The sequence below is a fragment of the Neomonachus schauinslandi genome, chromosome 7 (assembly GCF_002201575.2).
Source record: "Neomonachus schauinslandi chromosome 7, ASM220157v2, whole genome shotgun sequence".
Classification (NCBI taxonomy): domain Eukaryota; kingdom Metazoa; phylum Chordata; class Mammalia; order Carnivora; family Phocidae; genus Neomonachus; species Neomonachus schauinslandi.
In genome coordinates, this window is record NC_058409.1 from 138,543,401 (window position 1) to 138,570,369 (window position 26,969).

General features: G+C 42.3%; 1 protein-coding gene across 1 annotated transcript in view; it reads right to left on the reverse strand.

Annotated features, from left to right (window-relative positions):
* FBXL7 (F-box and leucine rich repeat protein 7) overlaps positions 1–25,490 on the reverse strand; it is a 372,638-nt gene extending 347,148 nt beyond the window's left edge. The window contains exon 1 of the mRNA XM_021702513.1: positions 25,212–25,490. Within this exon, the coding sequence (XP_021558188.1) occupies positions 25,212–25,248 (37 nt within the window). The 5' untranslated portion in view covers positions 25,249–25,490. The remainder of the gene's footprint in view (positions 1–25,211) is intronic.
* Between the last annotated feature and the right edge of the window lie 1,479 nt (positions 25,491–26,969).

Below are 26,969 nucleotides of genomic sequence, written 5' to 3' on the forward strand. Positions count from 1 at the left end.
ACTAGGCTTCACTTGAATTTTCTAAGAATAACAAACCCGCTGAAAAGCACCATCGGGGGTATTTCTTCTCATTTTTAGCTGATGAAGAATAGTATAATATTATTCGCAATATAGCTGCCTTCTAAAAGAAAATAATGTTCTCAGAAATACATAGGATCAAGAATTTTTTCCTGCAGATAATTATAACCTTCAAATTGTTTTTCAATGTATATAACTGGCACAGTGAATAAGCAGGACTCACAAGGTGTCATTTATTCCTCCTCTACCCCATTAGTGTATATTCAGGGGGTGCGGGGGGGTTGTTCCCCTGATCCCAGATAAAAACTCAGGGAACTGAGTCCTATGGGGAGGAGAAATAAGATGAGCAGAAGAAATCTTATTTGGCTGGCACTGACAGAATCTGGGCCTGGCTAAGACTCAATGCATCTGGATTCTATGGGTTACCCCTCCTCACCATAGCTCTGTTTCTCTCTCCTGGCAGTTCCCTTGGTATAGAAGAGGCCCTTTTTTCTAGCTGGCCATTTGCTCATTCTACAACCCAAGGTCCAGTGGGATGGGCCTCCGGCTTTCCTCTGCTGAGGGGCAGCCAACCCCAGTGGGACAAATTTAAACAGCAACCAAGACCCTCTCGGCCCTTAGCTCCCATTCATGTCCTTGGGAAATACTCAAGCATCTTTGTCCCTATAAACTCCCTTTTCCTCTGTGCACTGAAGTAGCTAGCCAGGAAGATTTTTCAGGTAAGAGAAAAATCCCATACCTCTGTCACTCGTCCCACTTCAGGGACCACTGCCAGCTGTCAGGTTGAAGACTTGTCAGTGGCCTTGAGAAGAAGGACAGGCATCCCTCCCGTCCCCTATGGGTTGGGGAAGGGGCCCCTCGTAACTCCAATAGCTCTCTATAAACATATTCACTTTGATCGTCTCTTTACATCTTCAATAATCCAACCCTTTCTAGCCTCTATGCAGTGAGTGCTTCAAGGACTAAAAAACTGGTTTTCGAAATTTCATTAACCAATGTGTATTTGGTCTGGGGTCTTTGTGGTGCCCTATCTACTGTGCTTTTGTGTCTCAGTAAAAAAACTTGCAATTTGATATCTTGTTAAAAATGCTGCTCTCCGAAGAAGATATACAGCTGGAAAATCAGCATATAAAAAGGTGTTCCACATCATACGTCATCAAGGAAATGCAAATTAAAATGAGATACCACTACACACCTGTTAGAATGGCCACAATGCAGAAGAGCGACCACACCAGAGGCCAGCAAGGATGTGGAGCGACTGGAGCCTTCGTTCATTGCTGGTGGGAATGCAAGATGGCGCAGCCACTTGGGAAGACAGTTTGGAGATTTCTTATAAAACTAAACATACTCTTACCATCTGATCCAGAATCACACTCCATGGTATTTACCCAAAGGAGTTGAAAACTTATGTCTACACAAAACCTCCAAGTGAATGTTTAGTTTATAGCAGCTTTATTCATATTTGCCAAAACTTGGAAGCAGCCAAGATGTCCTACAGCAGCTGAATGGCTAAATAAATTGTGGCACATCCAGACAATGGGATATTATTAGCACTAAAAAGCAATGAGCCATCAATCCATGAAAAGACATGCAGGAACCTTAAATGCATATGACTAAGAGAAAGAAGCCAGTCTAAAAAGGCTACATACTGTATGATTCCAACTACATCACATCCTGGAAAGGGCAACAATGTGGAGACAGTAAAAAAAAATCAGCAACTGCCAAGGGTTAGTGGGGAGGGAGGGATGAATATGTGGAACACAGAGGATTGTTAGGGCAGTGAAACCAATCGGTACGATACTATAATTGTGGATATGTGTCATTATACATTTGTCAAACCCAAAAAATGTACAACACTGAGAGTGAACCTTAGTGTAAACCATGGACTCTGGGTGATAATGATGTGTCAGTGTAGGTTCATCAACTATAACAACTGTACCACCCTCGTGGGGAATGCTCATAATGAGGGAGGCTCTGCGTGGCCGGGTGTCAGGGGGACAGGAGGAAAATGGAAAATCTCTGGACCTCCCTCTCAGGTTTGCTGTGAACCTAAAACTGCTCTAAAAATAAAATTGATTTCAGAGGAAAACAAAACAAAACAAAAATGTTACTCCTGCATCAAGTAACTGGGAATGTTTTGTTGAATATTCTCAGAAGTACCTTCCTTGTCTCATTATCTGTAATAAACAAGAGAGTGAATATTCTGGCTAAGGAAGTAGCCAGTTTTCAGAAATTACCCTTAATCCTCCCTACATTCCTTGTCTTTCTAAGATTATCCACATCCAGAATTAATCATTTTTTGGCCTTTGATTCTGCCAAGCCACACCGTGAAACTCCTGACCCCCAAATTCCTCCAGTATTGTACAATGCTGGCGGAGGGCGAAAAGGCATAGTGTGGAGGAACTGGGCCCCCTTGTCATATAGGTGATTTTTGTGGCTTTCTGAGCTATTCTGATGTGATCTTTATTCCCTTTACTTGCCTCCAAGATAACACGCATTTATTCAACCATTTTCACGACTCTTTGAGAATCTGATAAAAATTATGGCTCCTTTACCCATTTCTGTATATAATTTCAAGTCTCTGTGGGCTCTCTGAAAGTCATTCATAAATTCCCTCGGCTCCCTGCATGTAAACAATGCTTAATATCGCTCATAACCACACACCATACCCTCTTTATCCTACCACAAAAATGTTTTGTCATTTCTATGGAGCCAAAATGAGAAAACAGTTTATCCCCATGAGCCAATTGGTTTTTTTGTCATTTTCACCAAATGTTTATGGAACAACCACAGCATTCGGAGCATTAAGGCGAAAGTGTGGCCTGCATCAGACTTTCAGTGTCATTCTCTAAGAAACACGCTCCTTGGCCAACCTCATGCACTCTGGTGATTTCAACTACAGGATGATGCTCCCAAATCTCTCTGAACCAGACTTCTTCTCGAGCTTCAAACTCTAATGTCCACTGGGCACCCCCACTTGGGCATCCCACAGTCACCCCCCAAACTCCACAAATCTGGAACACACTATCATGACTCCAAATTGTGCTCCTCTTGCTGTATTTCCTCTCATGGGAGAATGACATCCCCATTCAACCATTCTTCCATATCAGAAATGTTGGAGACCCCTGGACTCTTTCTTTATTCTGCCATCCAATCAATCATCAGAATTCTGCCAATGTGAAGCCCTAAGTGGCTCTTGAATCCACTCACGTCTACAACCTCTGCTCTGCTTGCCACTGATTACGTAACATTGATGCAAAGTAAGTTTTTCTTTAACTCGGATTTTCCCCTCTAAAGGCAGAGGATCCAAACCTCTTTGTTCTCTGGCTAGAGATCTGGAAGGTACAGCCAAAGGATGGGTAGATGCTGGAGGACAAGGCTGGAAACGTAGCCCATTAGGGAGGATGACAGCCACTGAAATTTTATTTTTAGTGACAAAGCAGGTTAGGTCCCAGTTGGTCAGTAAGGCTTCTGAAAGGATGATTTTTATTCAGCCTTAATTAAATCCTTTAACTTTCAACTTAGCCAAGGAAATCCTGACTGATACAAGTGTTTGTCCCTCAGAATTTGTCCTCAAGAAATTACCTCAGAAATGTTGTTTTTTATCCAAGTGTTAGACACAGAAAAATAAAGGCTTTGGAAGAAGCATTCAATCACAGCTTCTTCCCCTTAACAAACTAAACCAGATTATTCAAGAAGTGTTCATTCTCACTTCAAAATATTTTTTAAATGGTAGAGGGCAATATCATTTAATATTAAAATGGGGGACTCTATTAATATACTAAGAATTGTCAGGAAACCAAAACTCTTTGTTTCTAGTGTTGACTAGAAATAGACACTGCAAAAAGATGGATTTGCCTACTCAATACTGAACAGACTTATTCACCAAGCGTATTCGGGCACTCATGGTTTGGTTTTAATAACAACCAGGAATAATTTGTATCTAGCACTCACTATATACCAACCGATATATTAGCATTTTATACAAAACATGTCATTGTCATAGAAGCCTATGATACGCTTATTAAAAGCACCTCCATGTTATAGTTGAAGATACCAAGGTTTAGAGAATAATTTATCAAAGACTGCACACTCTTGACCCTGAGCCAACAATACCCAACAAAGGGTTTCTTTGAGCATAGCTCCATAGTATGGAGGAACAGCAAGAAGAGGTGGCATAAAAATTTTAAGTTTGATATAGTTCACATCCTAGAAAAGGTTGGGGGAGGCAGGGAGAGAAAAATGGCAGTATACAAGGACTAATTTAGTGCTAGGTTACACAGTAGACCTCAATATTCTATGACTAAGGCCAATGTGTAAGTAATTTAAAAAGATTGGGTTAGATGAGGTAAAATCTTGAACATAACTTTTAAAAACTGAAATGAAAATTACATTTTAATTTAATTTCCTATGATAAATGGATACAGTAGCCTAACACACCACCTGAGAAGATAAAATTCAGTGCATTAGTAACAGTAAGAGAGAAAGGGAATGTACTGATCCACAGCAATTAACTGCATGAGTTACTGTTCCAGTCTATAACCTACAGATAATAACACCAATGCTACAAAGTATACTCTAACACAACATAATCCTACCAGGTTTGGATTAAGAGAGAGGGGGGTCGTCAGCTTTCTCTACTACCAAGGAGTAGAGAAATCACACACATAGATGCACAAAGACAGTTCCCATTTTGATTCTAAAAAAGAAAAAGGGAAGTAAAATATAATTCCACTAATTTGAAAAGAATGTCTTGGGCTTCTCCAGAAGATGTTTATTGGTTCATTACAGAAACGAGCCCTTCTGCCTCCCATGAAGGAAGCATCATTTACTCACACTAATGGCCCATAAAATCCATTCTGTTGAAGTATATTTCACTGCTTTAGTCAAGCCTTTGCTTAGAGTAGCAAGAGGGTCAATATTTTCAATCTCCAACTCCGCCTAGCATTAAAAGCATTCGGGGAGTCACAGCTCTGTGGTTCCACATAAGAATCAAAACTGAGCCACTCCACATACACACTCCGGTTACTCAGTCGGTGCAAAAATAAAACCAGGTGTATAAAATGTTCTACTCTAGATTACTAGAGTTTTATGTCTATGTCCACTTAAATGACAATAAGTAGAAGCTGAAAGCCATGCAACATCCAAACTGAATCCCCATATCATCTCTCCTAACATTCAAATTAACTATGGCAAATAAACTATCACCTTAAATATCAAATCCCCTCTAGTGAACATTAGCTCATGTGGTAGAAACTGCTGATTATTCCCCCAAATCCATTCCCCTCTTTACTCCTCCCATCACCAGTAATAGTTTAAGCTGAATACATCCCACCAAGCCATAGGCCACCTTCCCTAGATTCACCTGCAGCAGAGGGGCGGAGCCATGGATTTGGAGCAATAGGATGGGAACAAAAGTGACCTCAACAATGTCCAGGTCACCGTCAACCTATTAAGAAAGCACTCGCCCTGGCATTCTTTCTGCTCTCCTTCAAAACTGGAACGCATAGGTATTGATGAGGCCATGCAAACGCTGTGCCAAAAAGATGGAAGGAACCATATCCAGGTATGATTTACAGAGAAGAGCCCCATGTGCAATGTGGACTGCTCACCTCCTGGATATTGTAGGAAAGGCTGTTTGAACTCTTTCATTCACTCTCTTTTTGTCATCTCTTGTTAAAGCAGCTTAGTTTTCCCCTAATGAACTCTGTGAAATCTACTGGTTAGTGCCATTTACTCCAACTTAAATCCTCTGTAGCAACATTGTCCAATAGGACTTTCTCGATGGAAATGTTCCATATCTTCACTGCTCAATATGGTGGCCACATGTGGACACTGAGCCCTTGAAATGTGGCTGGTGTGCCTGGGTAACTGAATTTTAAATTTTATTTAATTGCAGGGCGCCTGGGTGGCTCAGTTGGTTAAGCGACTGCCTTCGGCTCAGGTCATGATCCCAGAGTCCTGGGATCGAGTCCCGCATCGGGCTCCCGGCTCGGCGGGGAGCCTGCTTCTCCCTCTGACCCTATCCCCTCTCATGCTGTTTCTCTCTCTCTCTCTCAAATAAATAAATAAATAAAATCTTTAAAAAAAAAAAATTTTATTTAATTGCAGTTAAACTTTTAAACTTTTAAAAGGCGCATTTGGCTAGCTGCACTGGACAATGCAGTGTCTGGAACATCTAAACTTGTGAATGCACAGTTAGAACCATTATCATCACAGGAAGCCCCACTTTTTAAAGCTTAGAGTTTTTGCTGGAACATTACAGAATAATAGAAGGCCTCAAAGCACAGTTTTCTCAAAGTAGAAACAGACTGGGCTGAGACTAAAGGAGGGAGTGTTTAGGGTTCTACCTTCATTTTAAAACTAACAGGAGCTTACATTTCAATATGAAAACACCTGGGATTCCTTTACACTATCGTCAATGTGTTTATCTTCCATAAGACTAAACTCGGCAGATTATCTTTGTTGAAGAGCTAAATACAAAGCCTACCCAGTAATTTATTGCTTTTATTCCATTATTCAGAGATCTGGGACAGTAAAACTTAATTTAGGGATATTTCAAATACCTTCTCATCGATTTGGGTACTCGCTTTTGCAAAGCTCCACTTTGGAGAGGTCAGGTTTGTGTGTGTATCATAAAACACAAAACTCTAGGAAAATACTTGTGTTATAAAGGAGACAAAATGCCATCTGAAACATGTAACTGAGGCTCTAAATACAATTATGAGAAACAAATAAAGCAAACCGGGCAGACTGCCCAGAGACAACAGTCCAATATAAACTTTGGAGAGACAGAATGAAGAGAGAGTGCTAGGATGGCGGGGGAGGGGGTGGCAGTGGCAGGGGGGACAAGGGCAAGAGAGAGGGGGCTGTGGGTGAGGGAAGGCAGTAGCAGGGAGGGAGGGCAGGCCATCTATCTAGAGCAGGACAAATAATAAAACAGTAATGAAGGAGCGAATCAAATAGAAAGTCTGGCCCAAAATCTTAAATGTAGTCACAAAAGCCCTCATTTAGGCACTCCTGTGGGGATTTATATAGACACCCAGAAAACGTACATGGTTTTTGCCCCTGAGTGAGCTGATCTTAACAAATGGACACCCCAGCCTCCATTGTTGGATGAACTTTCACCAGCAATGAAAACAGCATTTTCTAATTATGATTAAAAGCTGCAGATGAATTTGAATCTTTGCTCAGCATAAGGACAGTTTTCATTGTTTAAAGATTTAACCCATCCAAATATGAAGCAAGAGCAAACAGCGGGCAATGTCACCCATCAGCCTACAAGCGTGCGCAGAGAGAGGAGGCGCATTCTTTCAGGAAAATTTGGGCATTTCTTTAGCCTCCTTTCTGCAATAAGATAGAAGCATCAGGTTAAGTAACTTGCACAAGATCACACAACTGGTAACTGGAGAGCCGATTTGAAGCCCAGAAAGTCCAACATCTAAGCCTGTCGTGCTATTAGCCACCACGATGGTTGCTGTACCTCATACAGGACTTTGCGCCTGAGTCCTTTCAAGCATTCGGTACCTGAGCTTTTTGTTGGTCCCCAAAGGAGAGCACAGGACTGAATAATCGCTAGAGTCCCATCCAGTTTTAAAACATAGGGTTCTCTGACATAAGTGAGAGCAGATCACACATCCCCTTGTAGGACTGACACTATACTATTAAAGAAACAAATGATACTTTAATTTTAATTATATTTCTTAAATTCCTTACAGGAGAATACTGTATTTCTCTCCATTTATGGGAAAAACAAACTTCCAGGACAAAACTGGGGCACTGTTATTCTTGCTTAAATAACGGTAATTTTAGATAAAGCAGATATTACCCATTAGGAACCCTGATCACTACTTCAGTACCACCTTCTATCTTAATTCAGCTACCTTTTTCATCTATCTTAATTCAGCTACCTTTTTCAATTTCTGTCCTGTGGGACATCAGGGGACAAACTAAAATCACAGCAAATAAATGCGCCAGAATCTGGTGCAGAGCATATGGTTTGATCTCGTAACCACTGAAATAGGAATAATAAGGTACACGCATACATACACACACGTGCACGCACACACAATTTGCAAACGTCAATAGTATCCTACCTTGAATCGAGGACCCCGGAAACAATGGGATTTTCCCCACCCATTTTAGAACATTAAAAAGTCCATATTTGTATGAAATGGCATGAAAACCTACAAATCAGCATGTCATTCCCTATGAATACCAGATCTGCCTTTTAATGCCACAAACACCTTCTTTCTCCACTTCCTGGGAATGTCTAGAATTGCCATCATAATAGGAGAGCTCAGACTCTTTTCCAGATCCTTGATGCAATGATTCATAATGAGAACTTCTCCAAAAAATAACCCACATTCTAAGTCTCCTCCACCAAGTGCTCCCTGAAGGGATTGTCCAAAAGAGGGAAAAATAGAGCATAACTTAACATTGCTCCTGTGACAACTTCTTTCAGCTAGAGACAGGAATTTCCTGTTTTAAAAAATGAATTCCAAAAACAACTATTTTTTTTCAATTTTCTGCGTTTCTGGCAGAATTTGCTCAAAGCCAATCCACTCGTTTATTGGGCCAAATCAGGAGAATTTAGAAAGTGTGAAGTAGTATTTGAGGTAGATGCTGACTTGGCTACCTCAAAAATAAGGCTCTGGTGAGGTCCCCTGTCTTGCAAGCAGCAGGGTCCCGATTCTAACTCAGGCTGTTTGGCTCCAAAGCTGTTTGATCAGCACCATGCACCACCCACTCCGACTCCCTCCCTTATGCTTCTCTGGCTTGCTCACTAGATTCTGAGTTCGTTCGCAGAGGACAAGCGAATGTTTTATTCATCACTGTACGTCATGGGCAAGCCAAGATGGGTACTGACACATAAAAGGAAATTAATAAATATTGACTGGCTAAATGAATTAATAAAGGAATAAACAACTTAGATCAGTCCCTGAAAAATTCTCTCAGTTCCTGGGTGGTAATGACCAAGGAGAAATGAAAGGCCAGATTAACTATCCTGGCCTGAAGAGCCAACTCAATGATAACTCAGGTCAATCAGAAAGTCAAGGTATACGAACTAATGTGGCCTGCAACCACCCGAGCCAGAAGGCAGGGTCCTTCTAGAGTCTTCCATCTACCTCATCCCCTCAGCCCATTAGTCACCAAGTCCTGTTCATTCTACCTTCTTCTCATCACCGAAACTACATCATCCTCTTCAATCATTATACCCCTGCTGAAATTCAGATTTTCACCTGCTCTCATTTAGTTGTTCTTTCCATCTCCCACCACACGCTACTGTTAGGGTCTTGATGGGGGCTCAATGAACAGCACCGCTTTCTCCCACCCAGGTCCAAAACAAATTAAATTAATAATAATAATTAAAAAAAAGGAGTGTCAGACAGAGAGAAAAATGGCACCTTTATTTCTGAGAACTCTATTTCAGAGGTTGTGGTTTTAGGTCTACAGCCAAGTGGCTAATAATGTTGAACCCAAGTGTTGGCAAGCATGAGACCAAAGCTAGTCTACTCACGGAATTCTATTCAAAGAGCTTCCCCCCAGAGAAGCTGCCCCTCCAAGGGCAGCTCCCTCTCAAGAGGAAAACAGAATGGAGCTCAGATGTTGACTTTACTTCTCCCAAATTTACCAATCAGGGAAGTTCCCCAAGCCAGGAGTTATATTAATGACACTCTCTTCACATGGAAACAAACAAAAGTAGGAGAAGAGTAATCCTTCGGCTTTTTCAGTGATCTCTGTAAATCTGTCCAAGGCTGCCATCGTTAAACATTTCCCACTGGCTCCCTCCTGCTATCCACCTTCATAAGGCTTTCATGGCCAAGCACACCTGCCTACCTGTCCAGGTGTGAGGCTCAACTCAGATCACGCTCTGCTCCCCTGTAGCTCACCCACTGGTTCCTGCCTCTTTGTCTTTCTGTTGTTCCACCTACCTCCGTCTCAGTCACACCTGGCAAGCCCTTACTCATCTTTCTAGACTCAATCCAAGGTCCTCTCAGATAAGAAGTCCTTATGAGCATCCCCCACTGAGGGTTACCATGGACCGGTTTGGGTCTTCCATCACATGCTTTAGCTTGGCCATACATGGTTCCTCACTTTCTTACATCCCATTCACTAGACTGTAGACCCCTTAGGTGAAGATCTATACCTTCTTATACTTTTTAATCTCCTACTACCTAGCACAGGTACAGGGATACCTACAAATACTTAATGAATTTGAGAGAGGAGAGCAGCTAAATGCAAAGTAGGAGGTAAAAATTCCATACAAATAAAATGTCGTGGTGGTTCAGAGGGAAGAAAGAGTAAATCCAGTTGGAGTACCTGACATGTTTCCTCACAGCAAGGGGTTAAGCATTATAACCAAAGATGTATCTAAGGGAAATCAGAGAAAATTTCATTCACAGGTAATCACTTGGGAAGAATGGTCCCAGAAGAAAAGAACCAACATGATAAAAGACACGAATCTTAGAAAACAAAAGATACGTTTGGGGAACACTGAAGTTCCCAGTTTGTCTGAGGTATGAAGTACATATAGAAGAGAAAGCCCGAGAGAAAGTACAGCATAGATAGGGCTTTGAATACCAAATAAAATAAATTTTGACTTAATTTACAGACAATGGGAGTCAAAGAACGTTTTCAGGAAGAGTGGTTGATTAATTATGCCAAGGAAACTATATAAAATCTGAATCCTTGTAGTAACAATAATAATAAACGAATAATTTGTTTTTCAATTACCTCCAAATTTCTCCGGATCATAGTGACTCTGAGCTTATAATAGTTTGATAATCTCCATGGAACATTATTTGAGCATAATAAAATGACTAATAACCTATTTAGGATGATCATGAGACTACATATTAATTTGTAGTCATTTTTCATTTTGCTTATGACTATTTCAACCCACTGCTGCATGTTTCATCTGTCTAATGAATGTGTACTTGCCACTGGTCTATCATGTAATAAGCCTTGCCAATTTCCCAATTCTCTTAACAGCCAGTTAACACGAAATGCTGATTTCAGGCAAAAACAACTATGACCATCTGTTTCTACTACACTATTTCTTCTTCGCTATTCTACTACCAACTGGGGTGAGCCTCAGTGATCACTCTTCAAAGAATAGTAGACAATCAGCAAAATAAGGCCACGTAGGAATTATTGAGCTGTCTGATTTCAGTGCCAGAGCTGAGCACATGGATCAGACAGATGAACGGTCTCTAGACCCATCTGCAGTCAATTCTGAGTTATAGCAGCAGAATGACTCGGAACAAATTCCAAAATGGCTCTTCAAAAACAACACCAACAGCAGCAAACAGGTAATACAAGCTTGTTTGTGCTCTTCTGCCAACTAGCTATGTGCTATTGGTCAAGTCACTTTAGGGTATGGGGCTTGCTTTCCTAATCTACACAGTGAAAGGATGAGACTAGGTCCCCAAGCAGAAAACTAGTGCAGGGCTCTTACCTCTCAGCTGAAGACTGCCCCCGCCCCCCATAAAGACCACCAGGATTCCCAGGAAGATGATTTTCCCAGCACTGCCATCTCGCCCTTGACCATTGCCAGAATAGAATCCCATTCCAACTTCTCCATTTTTCTTATGTTGGGTTCCTGTTGAGTTCCCCAGCGTGATGAGTTTAGGGGCAGTTTCTTGGGAATTACCCTCGGGATCACGCTTGGGAAAGGCCAAGGAGAAGGCAGATTGAACGGACAGATATTGGTCTGCGATGCAGTTGCAATACCAGTCTCAGCCAAGTCCATGGGGACCTTGGACCCCAGAGGGCCCTTCTGAGTTGTCCCAAATGGTATGCCCACCTCAATTAGTCATGCGACAGGGCTGCTTCTCTGCATTGGGTGAGAATAATTTCTAGAGAGGCACTGCGCTATACATCATCAGTGCCGAGACCCTGTGAGCTGAGGGTCTGAGAGGGCGGGTCCCGCAGGGGATACAGGACAGGGACGTAGAGCAGACCGGACATTCACCTCGAATTGTCTTAAAGTAAGAAGAAAGGGGCATGAAGCATGGTGAAGAAGAAATGGATTAAAAAGAAACAGATGGATTAAGAAAATCAGTGTTAGCGTCCTAGAGCCTTGCTATCTGCGTGACTCTGGCAAAGCTCTTTCATTTCTTTGTGCCTCCATCTCTTTGTAAGGATCACAGACAGTCACTCCCACCACTACCACATCCATGATTGTATTCCATACTTCATTCTTGGGCAACATCCAAGCCCTTTTGTTAACTTACAAACACCACTAAGGAGAAAAGAACCCACCCATATCAAAAATCTTCAGTAGCATCTGAATTCATCCTCAGTAACCGTGAAGAGATGATCGGTAGCAGCAGAGAACTCAAATCTACACACCACAGTGGACACACAGCAATCCCAAGATTAAATTAGACTTGCAGGCAGCAGCCTGGGGGTTCTGACATTAGACTCAATACAATTACTCAGTTAGTTGTATCTTTATTACCCATGCTCCCCCTTGTGAGGCAATTTTCCTTATTGGAAGTAAAGCAACCCCAACCAAAGCATTTAAAAATGATCCTTTTCCTGTTTTTATTAGCCCGTATCAAAGAAATGACTATTTGAAGCACAACCAAGGGGAGGGAATTGGCTTTTTATTGCTTAGTTCATGCTGTTATGGCTTTAGGAGTGGAGAAAGACTCCCCAAGGAGACACTGTGCCTCAAAACAAGCTCGCAGGATAATCAACAGGAGAGGTCTTTCAAGAGAGATGGAAGACAGAGAAAATTATTAAAATATAATTAAATAAGCAGAGTGCATACAAAATAAAATGTGAAGAGTAAGAGGTTCAGGACAGAAATGTCATGTCTTGAAATTCACTTTCAAACTAGTCTACACAATATACATTGTCCAAATGGGGCTACACAAATCTTTCCAACCAATGGAGTAGCTATTGATCTTGAAAATTAAAAAAAAAAAAAAAAGAAAGAAAGAAAGACAAAAATGAGCATATGAATGTTGCCTATGATTCTGAATTTACACTCTGCTATTTCAAAACAAATGTCAGCCAGGCTCAGTGGCATGCCATGTAAAATTCCCACCAATGAGATACTCATCTGAGCTGAACACACATTGGGGTAAACAAACTAAAACATACAGTTCCAAGTGGGTATGAGGTCACAGAACCATGTCAAGTCCTTGTTCATAAAGCACAGCCACCTTCATCCCAAGTTCCATCTCAAAAAGCTCACGTGTTGGACTATTTGCTTCTTCTTTAGCTTGATTCTTATGGTGACCTTTTGTTGAAAGCTGTTCCTCTAACATACCATAATATTAAAGAAACAAATGACAATTTTAGTTATGTTTCTTAAATTCCTTACAGGATATGTATTTCTCTCCACTTAGAGAAAAAAAAATAGGTGTGAAGAATCGATTTCATTAAATTTATAGAAAAGAATTATTTAAATACAGTTTCAAGTGTATGTACATACCCATATACCACACACAGCTCAATAATGTTTTTTTTTTCTCAAATTGATTATTTCACTTCTGATTTTAGTAATAGGGGAAGCCAGAGGCAGAAGATCTAGAAACCATTTCAATCACATCAGACACACATAATGACTTTTATATTTTGTATAATAAAAAAGGAGAAAAAGAGACACAAAATAGAGACACATCTACTCAGCATGATGTAGATCAATATATGAATTTAAAAAGATCCATAACCCTATGAGCATTTAATCCAGAGAATACAGAGCCAAAGGAATGGTTTATTAATTTAAAGATCAAATTTTTAAAATGTTTTCTAGGTTAATAATTTGCTTAAATTGTCACATAAAATCAATTTCCAAGTCAGGTTAAGCAAATATTACCAAACAACATACTCTTCAATAAATACACAGGAGTGTTCCACGCCATACTAATCATTGAAAATAGTTAAGATGACAATAATGTAAGGCAGTGAGGTTGAAAAGTCTTCAACAATTGTCTTCAGAGATACTAAAAAATACACATTTCCTCATTCCTTAAATACACCAGTAAAACTACTGTCATCCATAAGAAGATGGAACTCCATTGTTAAAAATAAAGGGCCAAGTTAGAATTTCCTCAGAAGAAAGCACATGTCTGGATAAACTTTTTTTTTAGAGTTAAAATGTCCAAGTCTAAGAAATACTCACTGAAAATATGATAGAGTTTTCATAAGCTTTTCTTAGCTCCAACAAAGACCATGGCTAAAGATTCATGCTCATTTAATTATTTAACAAAAAAATGTATTGTGAACCTACTATATGAGCAGGTTACAGTCACATCAGGGTGAGCACGTGTAGGATGAACAATGAATACATACAAAGGAATAGAAACTAGAAAAAAATTGTGATTAAACTAGAAGACAGTAAACAGAAAGTAAAGCAATTAAAAACTAAATTGGACAGCCACATGCAGAAGAATGAAACTCGACCATTCTCTAACACCATTCACAAAGATACACTCAAAGTGGATGAAAGACCTCAATATGAGACCGGAATCCATCAAAATCCTAGAGGAGAACATAGGCAGTAACCTCTTTGACACTGGCCACAGCAACTGCTTTCAAGACACATCTCCAAAAGCTAGTGAAACAAAAGCAAAAATGAACTTTTGGGACTTCATCAAGATAAAAAGCTTCTGCACAGCAAAGGAAACAATCAACAAAACAAAGAGGCAACCCACAGAATGGGAGAAGATATTTGCAAATGACACTACAGATAAAGGGCTGTTATCCAAGATCTATAAAGAACTTCTCAAACTGAACACCCAAAAAACAAATAATCAAGTCAAAAAGTGGGCAGAAGATATGAAAAGACACTTCTCTGCAGACGACATACAAATGGCTAACAGACACATGAAAAAATGTTCATCATCATTAGCCATCAGGGAAATCCAAATCAAAACCACATTGAGATACCACCTTACACCAGTTAGAATGGCAAAAATGGACAGGGAAAGAAACAACAAATGCTGGAGAGGTTGTGGAGAAAGGGGAACCCTCTCACACTGTTGGTGGGAATGCAAGTTGGTACAGCCACTTTGGAAAACAGTGTGGAGGTGCCTCAAAAATTTAAAAATAGAGCTACCCTATGACCCAGCAATTGCACTCCTGGGTATTTACCCCAAAGACACAGATGTAGTGAAAAGAAGGGCCATATGCACCCCAATGTTCATAGCAGCAGTGTCCGCAATAGCCAGACTGTGGAAAGAGCCAAGATGCCCTTCAGCAGATGAATGGATAAAGAAGATGTGGTCCATATATACAATGGAATATTACTCAGCCATCAGAAAGGATGAATACCCAACTTTTACATCAACATGGATGGGACTGGAGGAGATTATGCTAAGCGAAATAAGTCAAGCAGAGAAAGTCAATTATCATATGGTTTCACTTATTTGTGGAACATAAGGAATAGCATGGAGGACATTAGGAGAAGGAAGGGAAAAATGGGGGGGCGGAATTGGAGGGAGAGATGAACCATGAGAGACTATGGACTCTGAGAAACAAACAGGGTTTTAGAGGGGAGGGGGGAGGGGGGATTGGTTAGCCCGGTGATGGGTATTAAGAAGGGCACGTACTGCTTGGAGCACTGGGTGTTATACGAAAACAATGGATCGTGGATCACCACATCAAAAACCAATGATGCACTGTATGGTGACTAACATAACATAATAAAATTTAAAAAATAAATAAATAAAAAATAAAAATAAAAACTAAATGAACAAGGTGAATTTCTATCATAATGACAGAACCTCCGCGAGTTGCTATCAACTCATCCTAAAAGACCTGCCCCAGGCCCTCAGCACTTCCAAAGGCCTCTGGGAAATGTGGTTATTTGACAGCAAAGGACACAGAAGATGACAGAGAATCAGGAATCCCATGACCCTCAGAGTCCCCAGTTTCAGAGGTGACTCTCTGATCTCCCAGGCAGTGACATAACTTTCCTGAGCGGAGGTTTTCGGAGGAGGCAGACGCCCCTCAGAGCCCCAGCTGAGTTTTATCAACGAGCAAGTGCCCTCTAACCAATAATGTCATCTCATCGTGAACATGTATCTAACAACTCACTCTGCATTCTCATTATGATCGTCTCATCACCATGAGGCTGGTCCTGCGGGCACCGTGGCCCCGCACCGTGGCCCCGCGCCGTGGCCAGAGATGACCACCAGGGAGCTAGACTTCTCTGCTGCAGAAGAGATTAAAGGATGGATGCCTTCAGATCCCCATTTTCATCCTGGGGTGCAAGCAATTTAAAATAGTGTCAAGAATGCCTGGTGATAACCCTCCAGCACGATTATATTGTTTCGTGTAGCACTTAGGGGAAAGTGACAGTATCGTGGAAAGTGTACTAAATTTAGAATCAAGATGACCTCACCTAATCTTCAGTGTAAAATCAAGGCAAGTCACTTACTCTGCAAAGGCCTCAGTTTCCTCACCTATACACTGGGGATAATGAGAGGACACCTCTCCCAAAGTCCCTGTGATGATCAATAAGATTAATGTCTGAAACGCTTTATAGTCTCCAAAGCAATTTCATAGACATACTTATGGAGAAGTCTCCCAGGAGCTGGCAAAAGAGAAGGGCAAATTCTCAAGTACATATTGGAATAATTCCCCATATGAACAGCTGTTTCAAATCCATGGTTTTGAAATCAGAGGGAAATATAAGATATAACACATAAACTATTTAGGGAGGAAAGAAAATGTGTGCACCTTTCTTTGTCCTCTTTGTTTGTGAGCAGGTGCCGAGCCTATCCCAGGTAAGGGCTATCCCAGCAGAAAGACCAATGAAACGTACATAGGGCTCCGGAGAATCAGGAGAACACCCTTTCTGCTCTACTTTACACTCCACAGACTCCAAAGAATATGCTAATTAGTTCACGTGCTGACATTATTATAGACCCTAGTTAGCTGGCCAGTTTGTCAACAGATTGTTGCCAAATGAGCAGGTAATCTGGCCGTGGGAGAGCCAGGTAAAATGCGTTGAGAGTTTCCTTCAAAAAACATCTTTCAGGGCGCCTGGGTGGCTCAGTTGGTTAAGTGACTGCCTTCGGCTCAGGTCATGGTCCTGGAGTCCCGGGATCGAGTCCCGCATCGGGCTCCCTGCTCAGCGAGGAGCCTGCTTCTCCCTCTGACCCTCCCCCCTCTCATGTACTCTCTCTCATTCTCGCTCTCTCAAATAAATAAGTAAAATCTTTAAAAAAAAAAAATCTTTCATTTTTGATCTCCTAATCCATAAAACTGTCACTGTTTGTTTTTAGGGGCTGCTTCTTGGCCACTGCAATTCTTTAAGACGCACAAAGAAACAAAGACTGGGAAAAATTTTGGCTGCACCTGCAATGACCAGGGAGGAGGAGGTCATGGGCACAGTGGCAAGGGGCATGGACTCCAGTGCCACCAAGGGATTGTAGGCGTCACCGGGCCACTCACCAGCTGTGTGCTCTGGGCAGGGGCCAGCCTCTCAGCTTCCGTGTTCGCAGCTATAAAATGGGGTCATCAGCGCCCACCCGTCTGGCTGCTGTGAACTACAAGACTGAGTGTGTGTAAAGTGCACAGAGGGTGAAGTCACACCTAGTGAGTGCTCAATAATTATGAATTATTAAATGACCAAAAATATAATAAACTTAGCAATATTAATATCTAGGAATAATCCTTTCTGTTCCATGAGCCAAGACATTTGTAAGAAAACAGAGTTGGGGGGATTGGGTTCTTTACATTACGAGGCAATCAATGCCTAATTCCCATTCTCTCTGAATTTGTTCTTTTTCCCTCTCCTCGTACGTGCGTTCCTTCCTCTACTTCACGCTCAGTCTCCTACCTGCTCCTCCTTCCTGGGCTCTGAGCTACCTCTGACAGTTGGAACCTCTCAGGCCTGGCCTTCATCTTGGACTTAACCTAGATGATAGCACAATTTGACTCAAGTACTCAACTGGGTCAAGAGGTTCCATGGCACACATAAGTAGCCTTTTCCTGACTTGTCCACCTTGCCAAGAAGAGGGTTACTCACAGCCAGAAGGTCAATCCACAAGGACAAGAAAAATTCCCGAAATTTTTCTCTAGAAATTTTGATTCACTTTCCACTGCTACATCTGCATGAAAAATGCTGCAAAGGAATTTACCACAGAAAGGGTAGCAAACAAAAAATGTTTTAATAACATTTCTACACATTGCTCAAGGCCTCTAACGTTACAATTATGAGTTCATGCAGTGTTAACAACTGTTTTTCATTTTGTTACTGGTTTCAAATTTAAATAGGAATTGATAGAATGAGCACATCTAATGCACAGCTTAACAGAGATTTACGGCTCCAGAAACAGTCTACACTTCTTCAACCATGGAACGGGGAAAATGTTGACCATGTGTTTATATTTCATTACCGAGGAAAATGCAGAGATGGTTAATGATTATTCATGTCAGAAGTTTTACAGTTGCCTATCTTTGGGCTCTGAGCTAGCACATTTTAAAAGCATCTGCCCAAAAGTTTCCATTCTCCTCTGTTGCAGTAAGCATGCCAGGGAGGGACCCAGGCTGGTCAGACACTCTTGCCCTTTCTCTGAAACGTTCCGAGGTCCTCACTTAACAGAACCCACAGGAATCACTTCCCATGAAATAAACCACACGGGAAACAGAACCTAAGGATTTTCGGGAACACCTAGGGAAAGTCTCTTAACAAAACATTTAGTTTCTCCCAAGAGTCTAAGCTACTGCTCATCCAACATACCTGCTTGTTGCTATTGTTTTAGAAACATCCTTTAGATATTCTGGAAGTGCCGACACTGTCCAGAGCTGTCATTATTTAGAGAGTAACTCTATTCTTATTCACATTTCCCCCTCCCCACTCACATCCACATTTAGCACACTGGAGAAGGAGGATCCTCCTGTGAATCAGGACTTCTCACCCTGTTCTAAAAGTATCTGTCTCCCTGCCTCGCTCCTCAGATACTGAACTTCCTTAGGACAAATCTATTCTATCGGGAGATTTAATGCAATGAGTAGGTTGAAGAAGAGTCCTAAATTTCTGTAACTAGAACCAAACCAAACCAAAACAAGCTACATTCTAGAAAAGTTCAGCTGATATGGACTCTGTTACTACATGGAAGACCTGCTGTTCTGTCTCACTCACAGTAAACAGGGTGCGGGACAAAAGTGTATCCGAGCTTCTTAGGAAGATGCTGTCTTTGTGTGGTTCTAGTCAATCTGCAGCTTCTGATTAAATATCACTACCAATAACACTGATTAAAAGTCTTAAACAGGAAGTTAAAACTTTTACTCAAGGCATTCAACATCAGCACAATTAAGGGTCTCACTTCAAGTTCAGCAGATCTACATGTTTTAGGGTAATAATAAAAGTAACAGTAAAACTCCAGGTACAGTCAATGTGCTTCACCACACTGAAAATAAGGATAAGTCATTTATCAAACCCAATTTTTGGTGCTGGAGTCTGTGTTCACAGAAGGCAGGAAAATAAATAAAATCAGTAGATTTTTCTTTTTTTTTTCTTTTTAAGATTTATTTATCTGAGAGAGAACAGGAGCAGGAGGGAGGGGCAGAGAGAGAAAATCTCAAGCAGGCTCCCTGCTGAGCACGAAGCCCAAGGCTGGGCTGGATCCCAAGACCCTGAGATTATGACCTGAGCTGAAATCAAGAGTCAGACACTTAACTGACTGAGCCACCCAGGTGCCCAGGTTTTTCTAATTAGTACCTAAATATATCTAAACAGACATAAACACATACATATAATAGACAGATACCAAGAGAGAGAAAGAGAATTAATTCCCCCCCAGGGAAAGTGGGGGAATATTTTTTAACACCTAAAAGAGACACTAGTAAATAAAGGCTAAGGTCTAAAGTTATTATTAATTACTCAAAATCAACCCAGAATTCATTTTAGTATGAGTTTGCTTCCCAAGGGAAAAGTTCCCTCTCTTTGCTATCTCATTTAAAATGTGCAAAAGATTCCCCAAATCTCTAAAAATATCTTCTGTCAGATGAAAGATGGTCTCATTAGCTATGCTAATGCTTTGATTTGAACCGAATCGTGGAATCAGTATGGTTTATCTTCTGATTTTCATCAGAGTGAAATTATTTACTGGAGGCAAAAGATGAAGACCTACTTCTGTCTAAGTATGACGGAGATCTCTGGAGTTCCCTCTACACATCCAGCAAGCCGGGCAACATCCCTTGGTTGCAGCATGAAGAGCATGTCCTAGGCTTCCTCCACCCAAAAGTGGTCACAAAATATCCAATATAATTCGATAAAAGATATTTGCAAAGACTCTTGGCAAAAAAGAAAGAAAAAAGTGCCCAGTGACCAAAACTGACTCTGTTCCATGGCAGCTACAGATAGAAGACTAGTGATGTGACATGTGCATCGAATGAGGACTTATGCTCCCCAGCATAAAGAGTACTCCCCTTGGTATAACACGGTGGTTCCAAACAACAGACAGTCTTCTACCTGGATCCTCAAGGATCAGTCTTCCACTTCCGTTAAGTCCTGGTCTAAATGCCAACTTTTCAACAGGGCCAATGGTGACTATTCTAATTAAAATGGCAACAACCAGTTCCTCCCAATCCCCAATAATCTGATGACTTTTTTATTCAGAGACATCAGCCCCTTAGAATGTATCACATGGTTTACTGAATTGCTGTATGTGTGTATACACTTGCTAATTGTTTGACTTCCCATCCGTCCCAACACACACACACACGCACACACAAAGGTAAGACTGACAAATACAGGATCTTAATCTGTTCACTGATGCATCCCAACTGTCCAGAAGAGTTCCTGGCACAGAGTAAGAAATAAGAAGTCAGCATACATTAGTTGAATGAAGGAATAACTAACTCTGGGTTTACAGAGACTTGGTCCTGAGTCCCAATTCCACCTGTACTAGTCGTAGGACCCAGAGAAATGCTCATCCTCTCTGCAGCTGTGTTTCCCCATTGGTAAAATGAGGACCTTAGGAGTGCCTGCCTTTAGAACTGTCATAAGGATTGCATGAGTCGGTGTATGTCAATGGCTTAGAATAATGCTTGGACATAGTAAGCTTTCAATAAACATTAGCTGCCATTATTATTATTATTATTCCAAGATACGTTTCCCAAGGTGGTGATGGATGAGCGATGATTTAGTGTTCAGGCAACTGGCTCTCCTCATATCTGACAGCGCGGATGTGACATGGTGAAAAGTGGCCCAGGGCACATGACAGAGCAGTAGAGCAACCAAGGGTTAGACCCCATCACTATGGCCTCATCAGCTCGAATTCAACACCACCCAGGATTTTGCAAAGGAGCTGTTAACTGTGTGTTACTGCCCCTGACCTGCGGGAGTAGAGTAAACATAACAATGAAACCACTGAGTAAATGAGGGTGAGGCTCCGACACCTTAAAAGGCAGGGGAAAGCACCCTGCCTCTTCCTACTCGAACAAGATTTATTTATTTGGCTTAACTGGAGTCAAAGCTAACGGTCATAATGGCTTTGCTTCACTCCAACTCATTTCCCAGATTTCTACACACAGGCTGAAAGTTACACGTTATGGAAGAAGATAAAGAGAAAAAAACAGACCTCCATAAAGGAATTTACCAGAACATACTATTCATTTAGATATTCATTTATGTTTCTAGAAATCTAAAAATCAGGAATGGTATGATAACTTTTTCATGGAGCAAAATCCAAGTTTGGGGGGGGGGGGGGGGGAGGAAGGGCTACAAATTAAACCATTAACCTGAACAGTCACTAAGTATTTAGAAAAACAAAACACTTTGGAAACACCCATTATTTACCCATACCTAGAATTTAAAGGGAAAAGCAGGGATTTCACGACTGGTTGAATTAGGAGAGGAGGGGAGAATAAGTGAGGAAGACAGAGATGAGGGAAAAGGGGATGACAAAATCGGGGAGGGGCACTTATGGATTTCATGGCAGTAACAGTCTTAACTTCCTTATTTATCATAACATACCTTCCAAGGCTAATCTCTGTTAAGTGGTCCATTAAGGCATTGTAAGAGCAAAATAAAATGAATGGCTGTGTGCTCAAGAATTAGATCTTGATAGATAATGTCAGTAAGGAATTCCTCTCCTCACTCTAGAGAAAAAAGACTTCAGGTCTTTCTTGATTTCAGGAGAATTGAACAAGGTCACAGTAGTTAAACTGAAGCTGGACTCAAATTTACAGACTCCCAAATTAACGCTCTCTGCTCAACACAAGAACTTCCCCCAAATTTTAACATATGCACGATAAATGATTCAGTTCTAGGAAGAACCCAAGATTCTGCATTTTTAACAAGCTCCAAGGTGATGCTGATGTCCTGGTCCTTGGAGTATAAAGAATAGGAAATCTCCGTCCTTGTTGCACCTGCTAAGGTAAGTCTCAAGAAGAATTTTTGTTGTTTTAATGAAAAAGGGGTTTTCCAGGAGCAAGAGAAAGTAAGATTACATTGAAATACTTAAGTTTTAAACATTCCAATAGTTCAACACTACTTTGCATTTACATCATGGCGTCAACTCTAAAATATACTTAAAGAGCAGATTGTTAAAGTCTACACAAACCCCTATGTTTTAGAGTTGAGCAGTGAATGCAGGTGAATGCAGTCTCTCACTGCATTCGATGGATATGCAACCACTAATAATTTCCCCCTTTTAGTACAACTTAGGTATGGTTTGAAATTAAGATTTATTTCAAAGATTTATTTCAAACCATACCTAAATTGTACTAAATCTACTAAAACTGTCTTAATACTCAGTCTTAATAGAGATACTATGTTGAAGGTTTGATTTCACGTTCTTTGAAATTTGGCATTTTAGATAAGACAGCATTGACACATTGAATTCCAAAAGGCTTATTTGCATATATTTGGCCATCCAAAAACACACTGTTGACAGATACCAATTACAGTTGACCCTTGAGCAACCCAAGTTTGAACTGTGTGGGTTCACTTACATGTAAATTTTTTTATAAATACAGTATAGGATTGTAAATCTATTTTCTCTTCCTTATGATTTTCTTAACGTTTTCTTTTCTCTAGCTTACTTTATTCTAAGTACAGCATATAACACATGTAACATACCAAATATGTGTTAATCAACTGTCTGTGCTATCAGTAAGGTTTCTGGTCAACAGTAGGCTATTAGCTGTTAAGTTTTGAGGGCATCAAAAGTTATACTGAGAGTTTTGACAGTAGGGGAGCTGGTGTCCCTAAACCCCATGCTGTTCAAGGGTCAACTGTACATATGTTATAATCCTATTTAGGAGAAGTCCAATGTAACTGGGGGAAAGAAAAGATTTTTAAGTTCATGTTACTTCTACTTCTCTATTTTTTCCTTGCTGATCACAGAGGAATCTCTAAGCATTGGAAGAGAGTTGGACACTAAGCACAATGTGTCCCTCCAGCTAAAACTCAGTTACCACCCAAAGCTTCCTATTGGTTCCCTTGAATCAGCTGAGCCCAAGAGGTTTTCCCTATAAAAAGTTCCACAGTGTATCTAAATCTGATCCCAGTAAAATTTCACTTCAGCTGAAGTGAAAATGCAGAGGTAGCATTTACGGATAACAGCTGGAGATCATTAGTTCTCTGTCTCTCCTTTTCTCTCCCAAGGGTTGAAAACTCTGCTGTTCAGACAGGAAGTCGTCATACACCACACACTACAATACCAGAATGCTGGGATATAAGAACAAGTTGCAGAAGATTACGAGGGGTGTTGGAGGGGTTTCATTCAAGAACGCAGAGCCCTGACTCCATTCACCTCTTGGGGTGTCCCTTCCCCCCCCCACACACACCGTGTTCAAGTATCACAATGTATGCACATCCACAAGTGACAGGCACACACTTTACTCCCTGCAAGCTTTTTAATATTCAGAGTAAGAAGGCTTAATCTTTCATTTTTCCGCAAATTTTTAAAACATTGAGAAGTTCTGGGGAATGTCCAAGATTCTCCAGTAATCTTTGTTGGCTTATTTTCACATGTGCTATCTAAAAAGACAACCGTTTAACCTTTTTTTTTTAATGAAATTATTTTAAAAAAAAAATTCTCTCTCACGAAACTGCCCAGAATAAGGAGATTATATATATATGGAATTCAGAACACAGTGATCTGGAAAAGAATGATTAAAACAAAAGGCTCCTGTGGATATGGTTTACTAGGGTCGGTTTCTGCTGTAATTTCACCAAGCTGCTGAGAACGAACAGACACAAACACGGGGAGAGACATCCACGTTCTGTGACCACACCTCAAAGTTCTGAACAGGATGATAGGAGTTTCCCTAACACCACATGCTGAACAGCCATTCTGCATTCCTACCAGTCTGCAGACGCTGGACCCCGTTTGTAACCGCCTGTCCCCTGGGGGAGGGCTTATAAAAGCAACCCCGTCTCTTCCACTCCCCTCCAGCCAAGTTCAAGAAAGACAAACCTTACAAACTTTTGAACGGTGGAAAAAGCCCAGGCAGGATGCATATCGGGGGCAAGCTGCTAATCAGCTGGGTTACAATACTACGGTTTTATGCAAAGAGGAGGAGGAGCGAGGGAGAAGCCAACCCACACATCCATCATCCTTTTAGGAGTAGGTGGAGTTTAAAGTTTCCCCAGCTTCCAAGTTCCCACTTGACAGGCAATATTTCTGTGCAATTTCCAGCCCCACGTAACAGATGGTCCTTTGCCCGTCTTGAGCCCCGAGGGAGCCCAGACAAAGCCCCCGGCCACTCCTCGCCTCGCGAGGCCCATAGGTGGTGTTTCACGAAGCTGTCAGCTCAGGGGCATTGAGCAGAGAATGGAAACTTAACTTCGTTTTCTTCCAGAAGTTGTTCCTGCTACAGGAGAGTCCAGGGGACTGGAGCACAAAGGCCTGGGAAAGTTTTCACAGCGTTATTTTTCAAAAGCGTCTTCCGCCCTCTGCCAAACCATCATCCTAAACCCCAGATGCTTAGGAAAGGAAAGTTGAGGCACATGTGATCAGAAATACGGCAGAAATGAAACTTGAGCCGTCCCGAAGACGACCTGGGAAGTTGCTTAATGAGACCCCCACGGTGGGAAAGCATCCTCGGGGCGCCTCCGCACTCAGTGCCACAGGGGAAGGTGACGGCCCGGACACGGTGCCAAATGGAGGTGCGCCACTGTAGCGTGCGAGAACCTTCCTTCCCAGACGGGAGGGCGAGGGGGAAGGGAGGGGGGCGCGATCCGGGAGTCTGAGGACGGACGGCCCACTCACCCTCACTGCCGTACTGTTTGCCATTGTTCGCGCCCATCCTGCCGCCGTCATGCCCGCCGTCTCCCCGGACACTCCATAGCTGGGGCGCACCGCCTGCGCGCTCCACCAGAGGAAAGCCCGCCCGACGGAACCGTTAGCTGCGCATACCCCACGCTCCGGGGCCGGGCTCCGACCGGGGGCGGCCCCTGCACTCCGGTGGGAGGGGGCGCTCCGTCCCCGCCTGGCACCCCCGATGGCTCCGGGTGGGGCCGGGGGCAACCGCCGCTCTTAGAATCCGCGTTCCGGGCCAGCGGGCGCAGCGCGGCGGAGAGCCCGCGCCCCGGGGCCGCCCAGAGGCTCGCCGCGCCGCCGCCGCCGGGTCCCCATCCGCCCGCCCCGATCCCTCTGCGGTGGGGCTGAGCCGCGCGGGCGGCAGGGGCTCCCCGGCTCGGCCGCTTCCTCCCGGCGCCCCTGCGCGCCCGCGGCTTCCCCGGGGAGGGCGCGGCGGCCACTTGTTGCGGGTGCCCCGAGCGAGCAGAGACTCGCGGCCCGGCGCGGCTCACCCGCGGGCCGGACTTTTGTTAGCGCCAGGCGCCTCCTCTCGCCGCCCAGCGTCAATCACAGCTGGAGCCCCGGGGAGGAAGGCCGGCCCGGAGATGCGCGGCCTTTTAAAGGGGCAGCACGCCTTTTCGGGGCTCCGGCTCCCGGCCCCGGCCAAGGCGCAGGCCCTCGCGCCCCCCCCGGAGAACCGCTCTGAGCGAAGGAACGTGCTCCTGGCTCTATTTTACTATTGTTCTTTTGCAGGCTTGGCCCCCAACTTGTAAGATGAGCTTCCAGGCGTCGTTTGAAATCCCTTGGGTTTGCCTGCAAATACGGCCTATTTGGGGTGTGGGGGCCTTTAAAATAAACAGGCACCGAAGTCTGATTCGGTCTGACAAAGTCAGGTATCTATGCTGACATTCTCCTGTGGCTCCCACTTTTGGGGACTGAGGCGGGGAATGGAGGAGAGAGGGAGGGAAAACTTGAGGGGAACTTAGCAGGGAGTCACTGAAGAGCCAAAGACATTCCCCGCCCCGGTGCGGAAGGTTTCCTGGCTCAGAACTTTTAAAGACCTTCCGAGCCAGGAAGTGTATTTTCTCCCCGTTTCTATGATTTTTTTTTTTCTTTCTCGTGGTTGGTGTTATCCTTTGTTTAATACATCACAACCTCTTTTGGAGATTTATATGGCACTAATAGAGCCTTAAAATGGCCCTTTGGTGTTCCCTCCTGTAAATAGAAAAAGGAAATTCTTCTTAATGTTTTATTCCCTTTCCATGTAAATACCTAGAATTTAATAACATCGCATCCTTGTGAAGACCCGGGCCTTCACGGCGCAAATTTCTTTGTATTGAGGCAAGCAGACAGCCCAGTTTCTCCTTATAGGTGTTCGATGTTTTAAATTAAATTAAACTTGCATTATGATACATATATATTCATAATATATAAGCATCTGCAATAACTTCATGGAGAACTGGAATTTTTGTAATTACCTCTTTCTTAAAGGGCTTTCAACCACATGCAGAAATTGGGGTTCTAGTTGGGTAATTTCCTTAAATTTGGAACAATTTTCTTTCTTAAAGATAAAATAAAACATTTCAAAATTCAAAAATCTAGGTTTTATTGTGCAGGACAAATCATGTATTGATGAAATATCATAAATTCATTTATTTTCAAGGGCAAGTTTAAATAGTTTCGTGCTGTTCTGATTACATTTAAAGTGCTCTAGTCCCAAGAGATTAA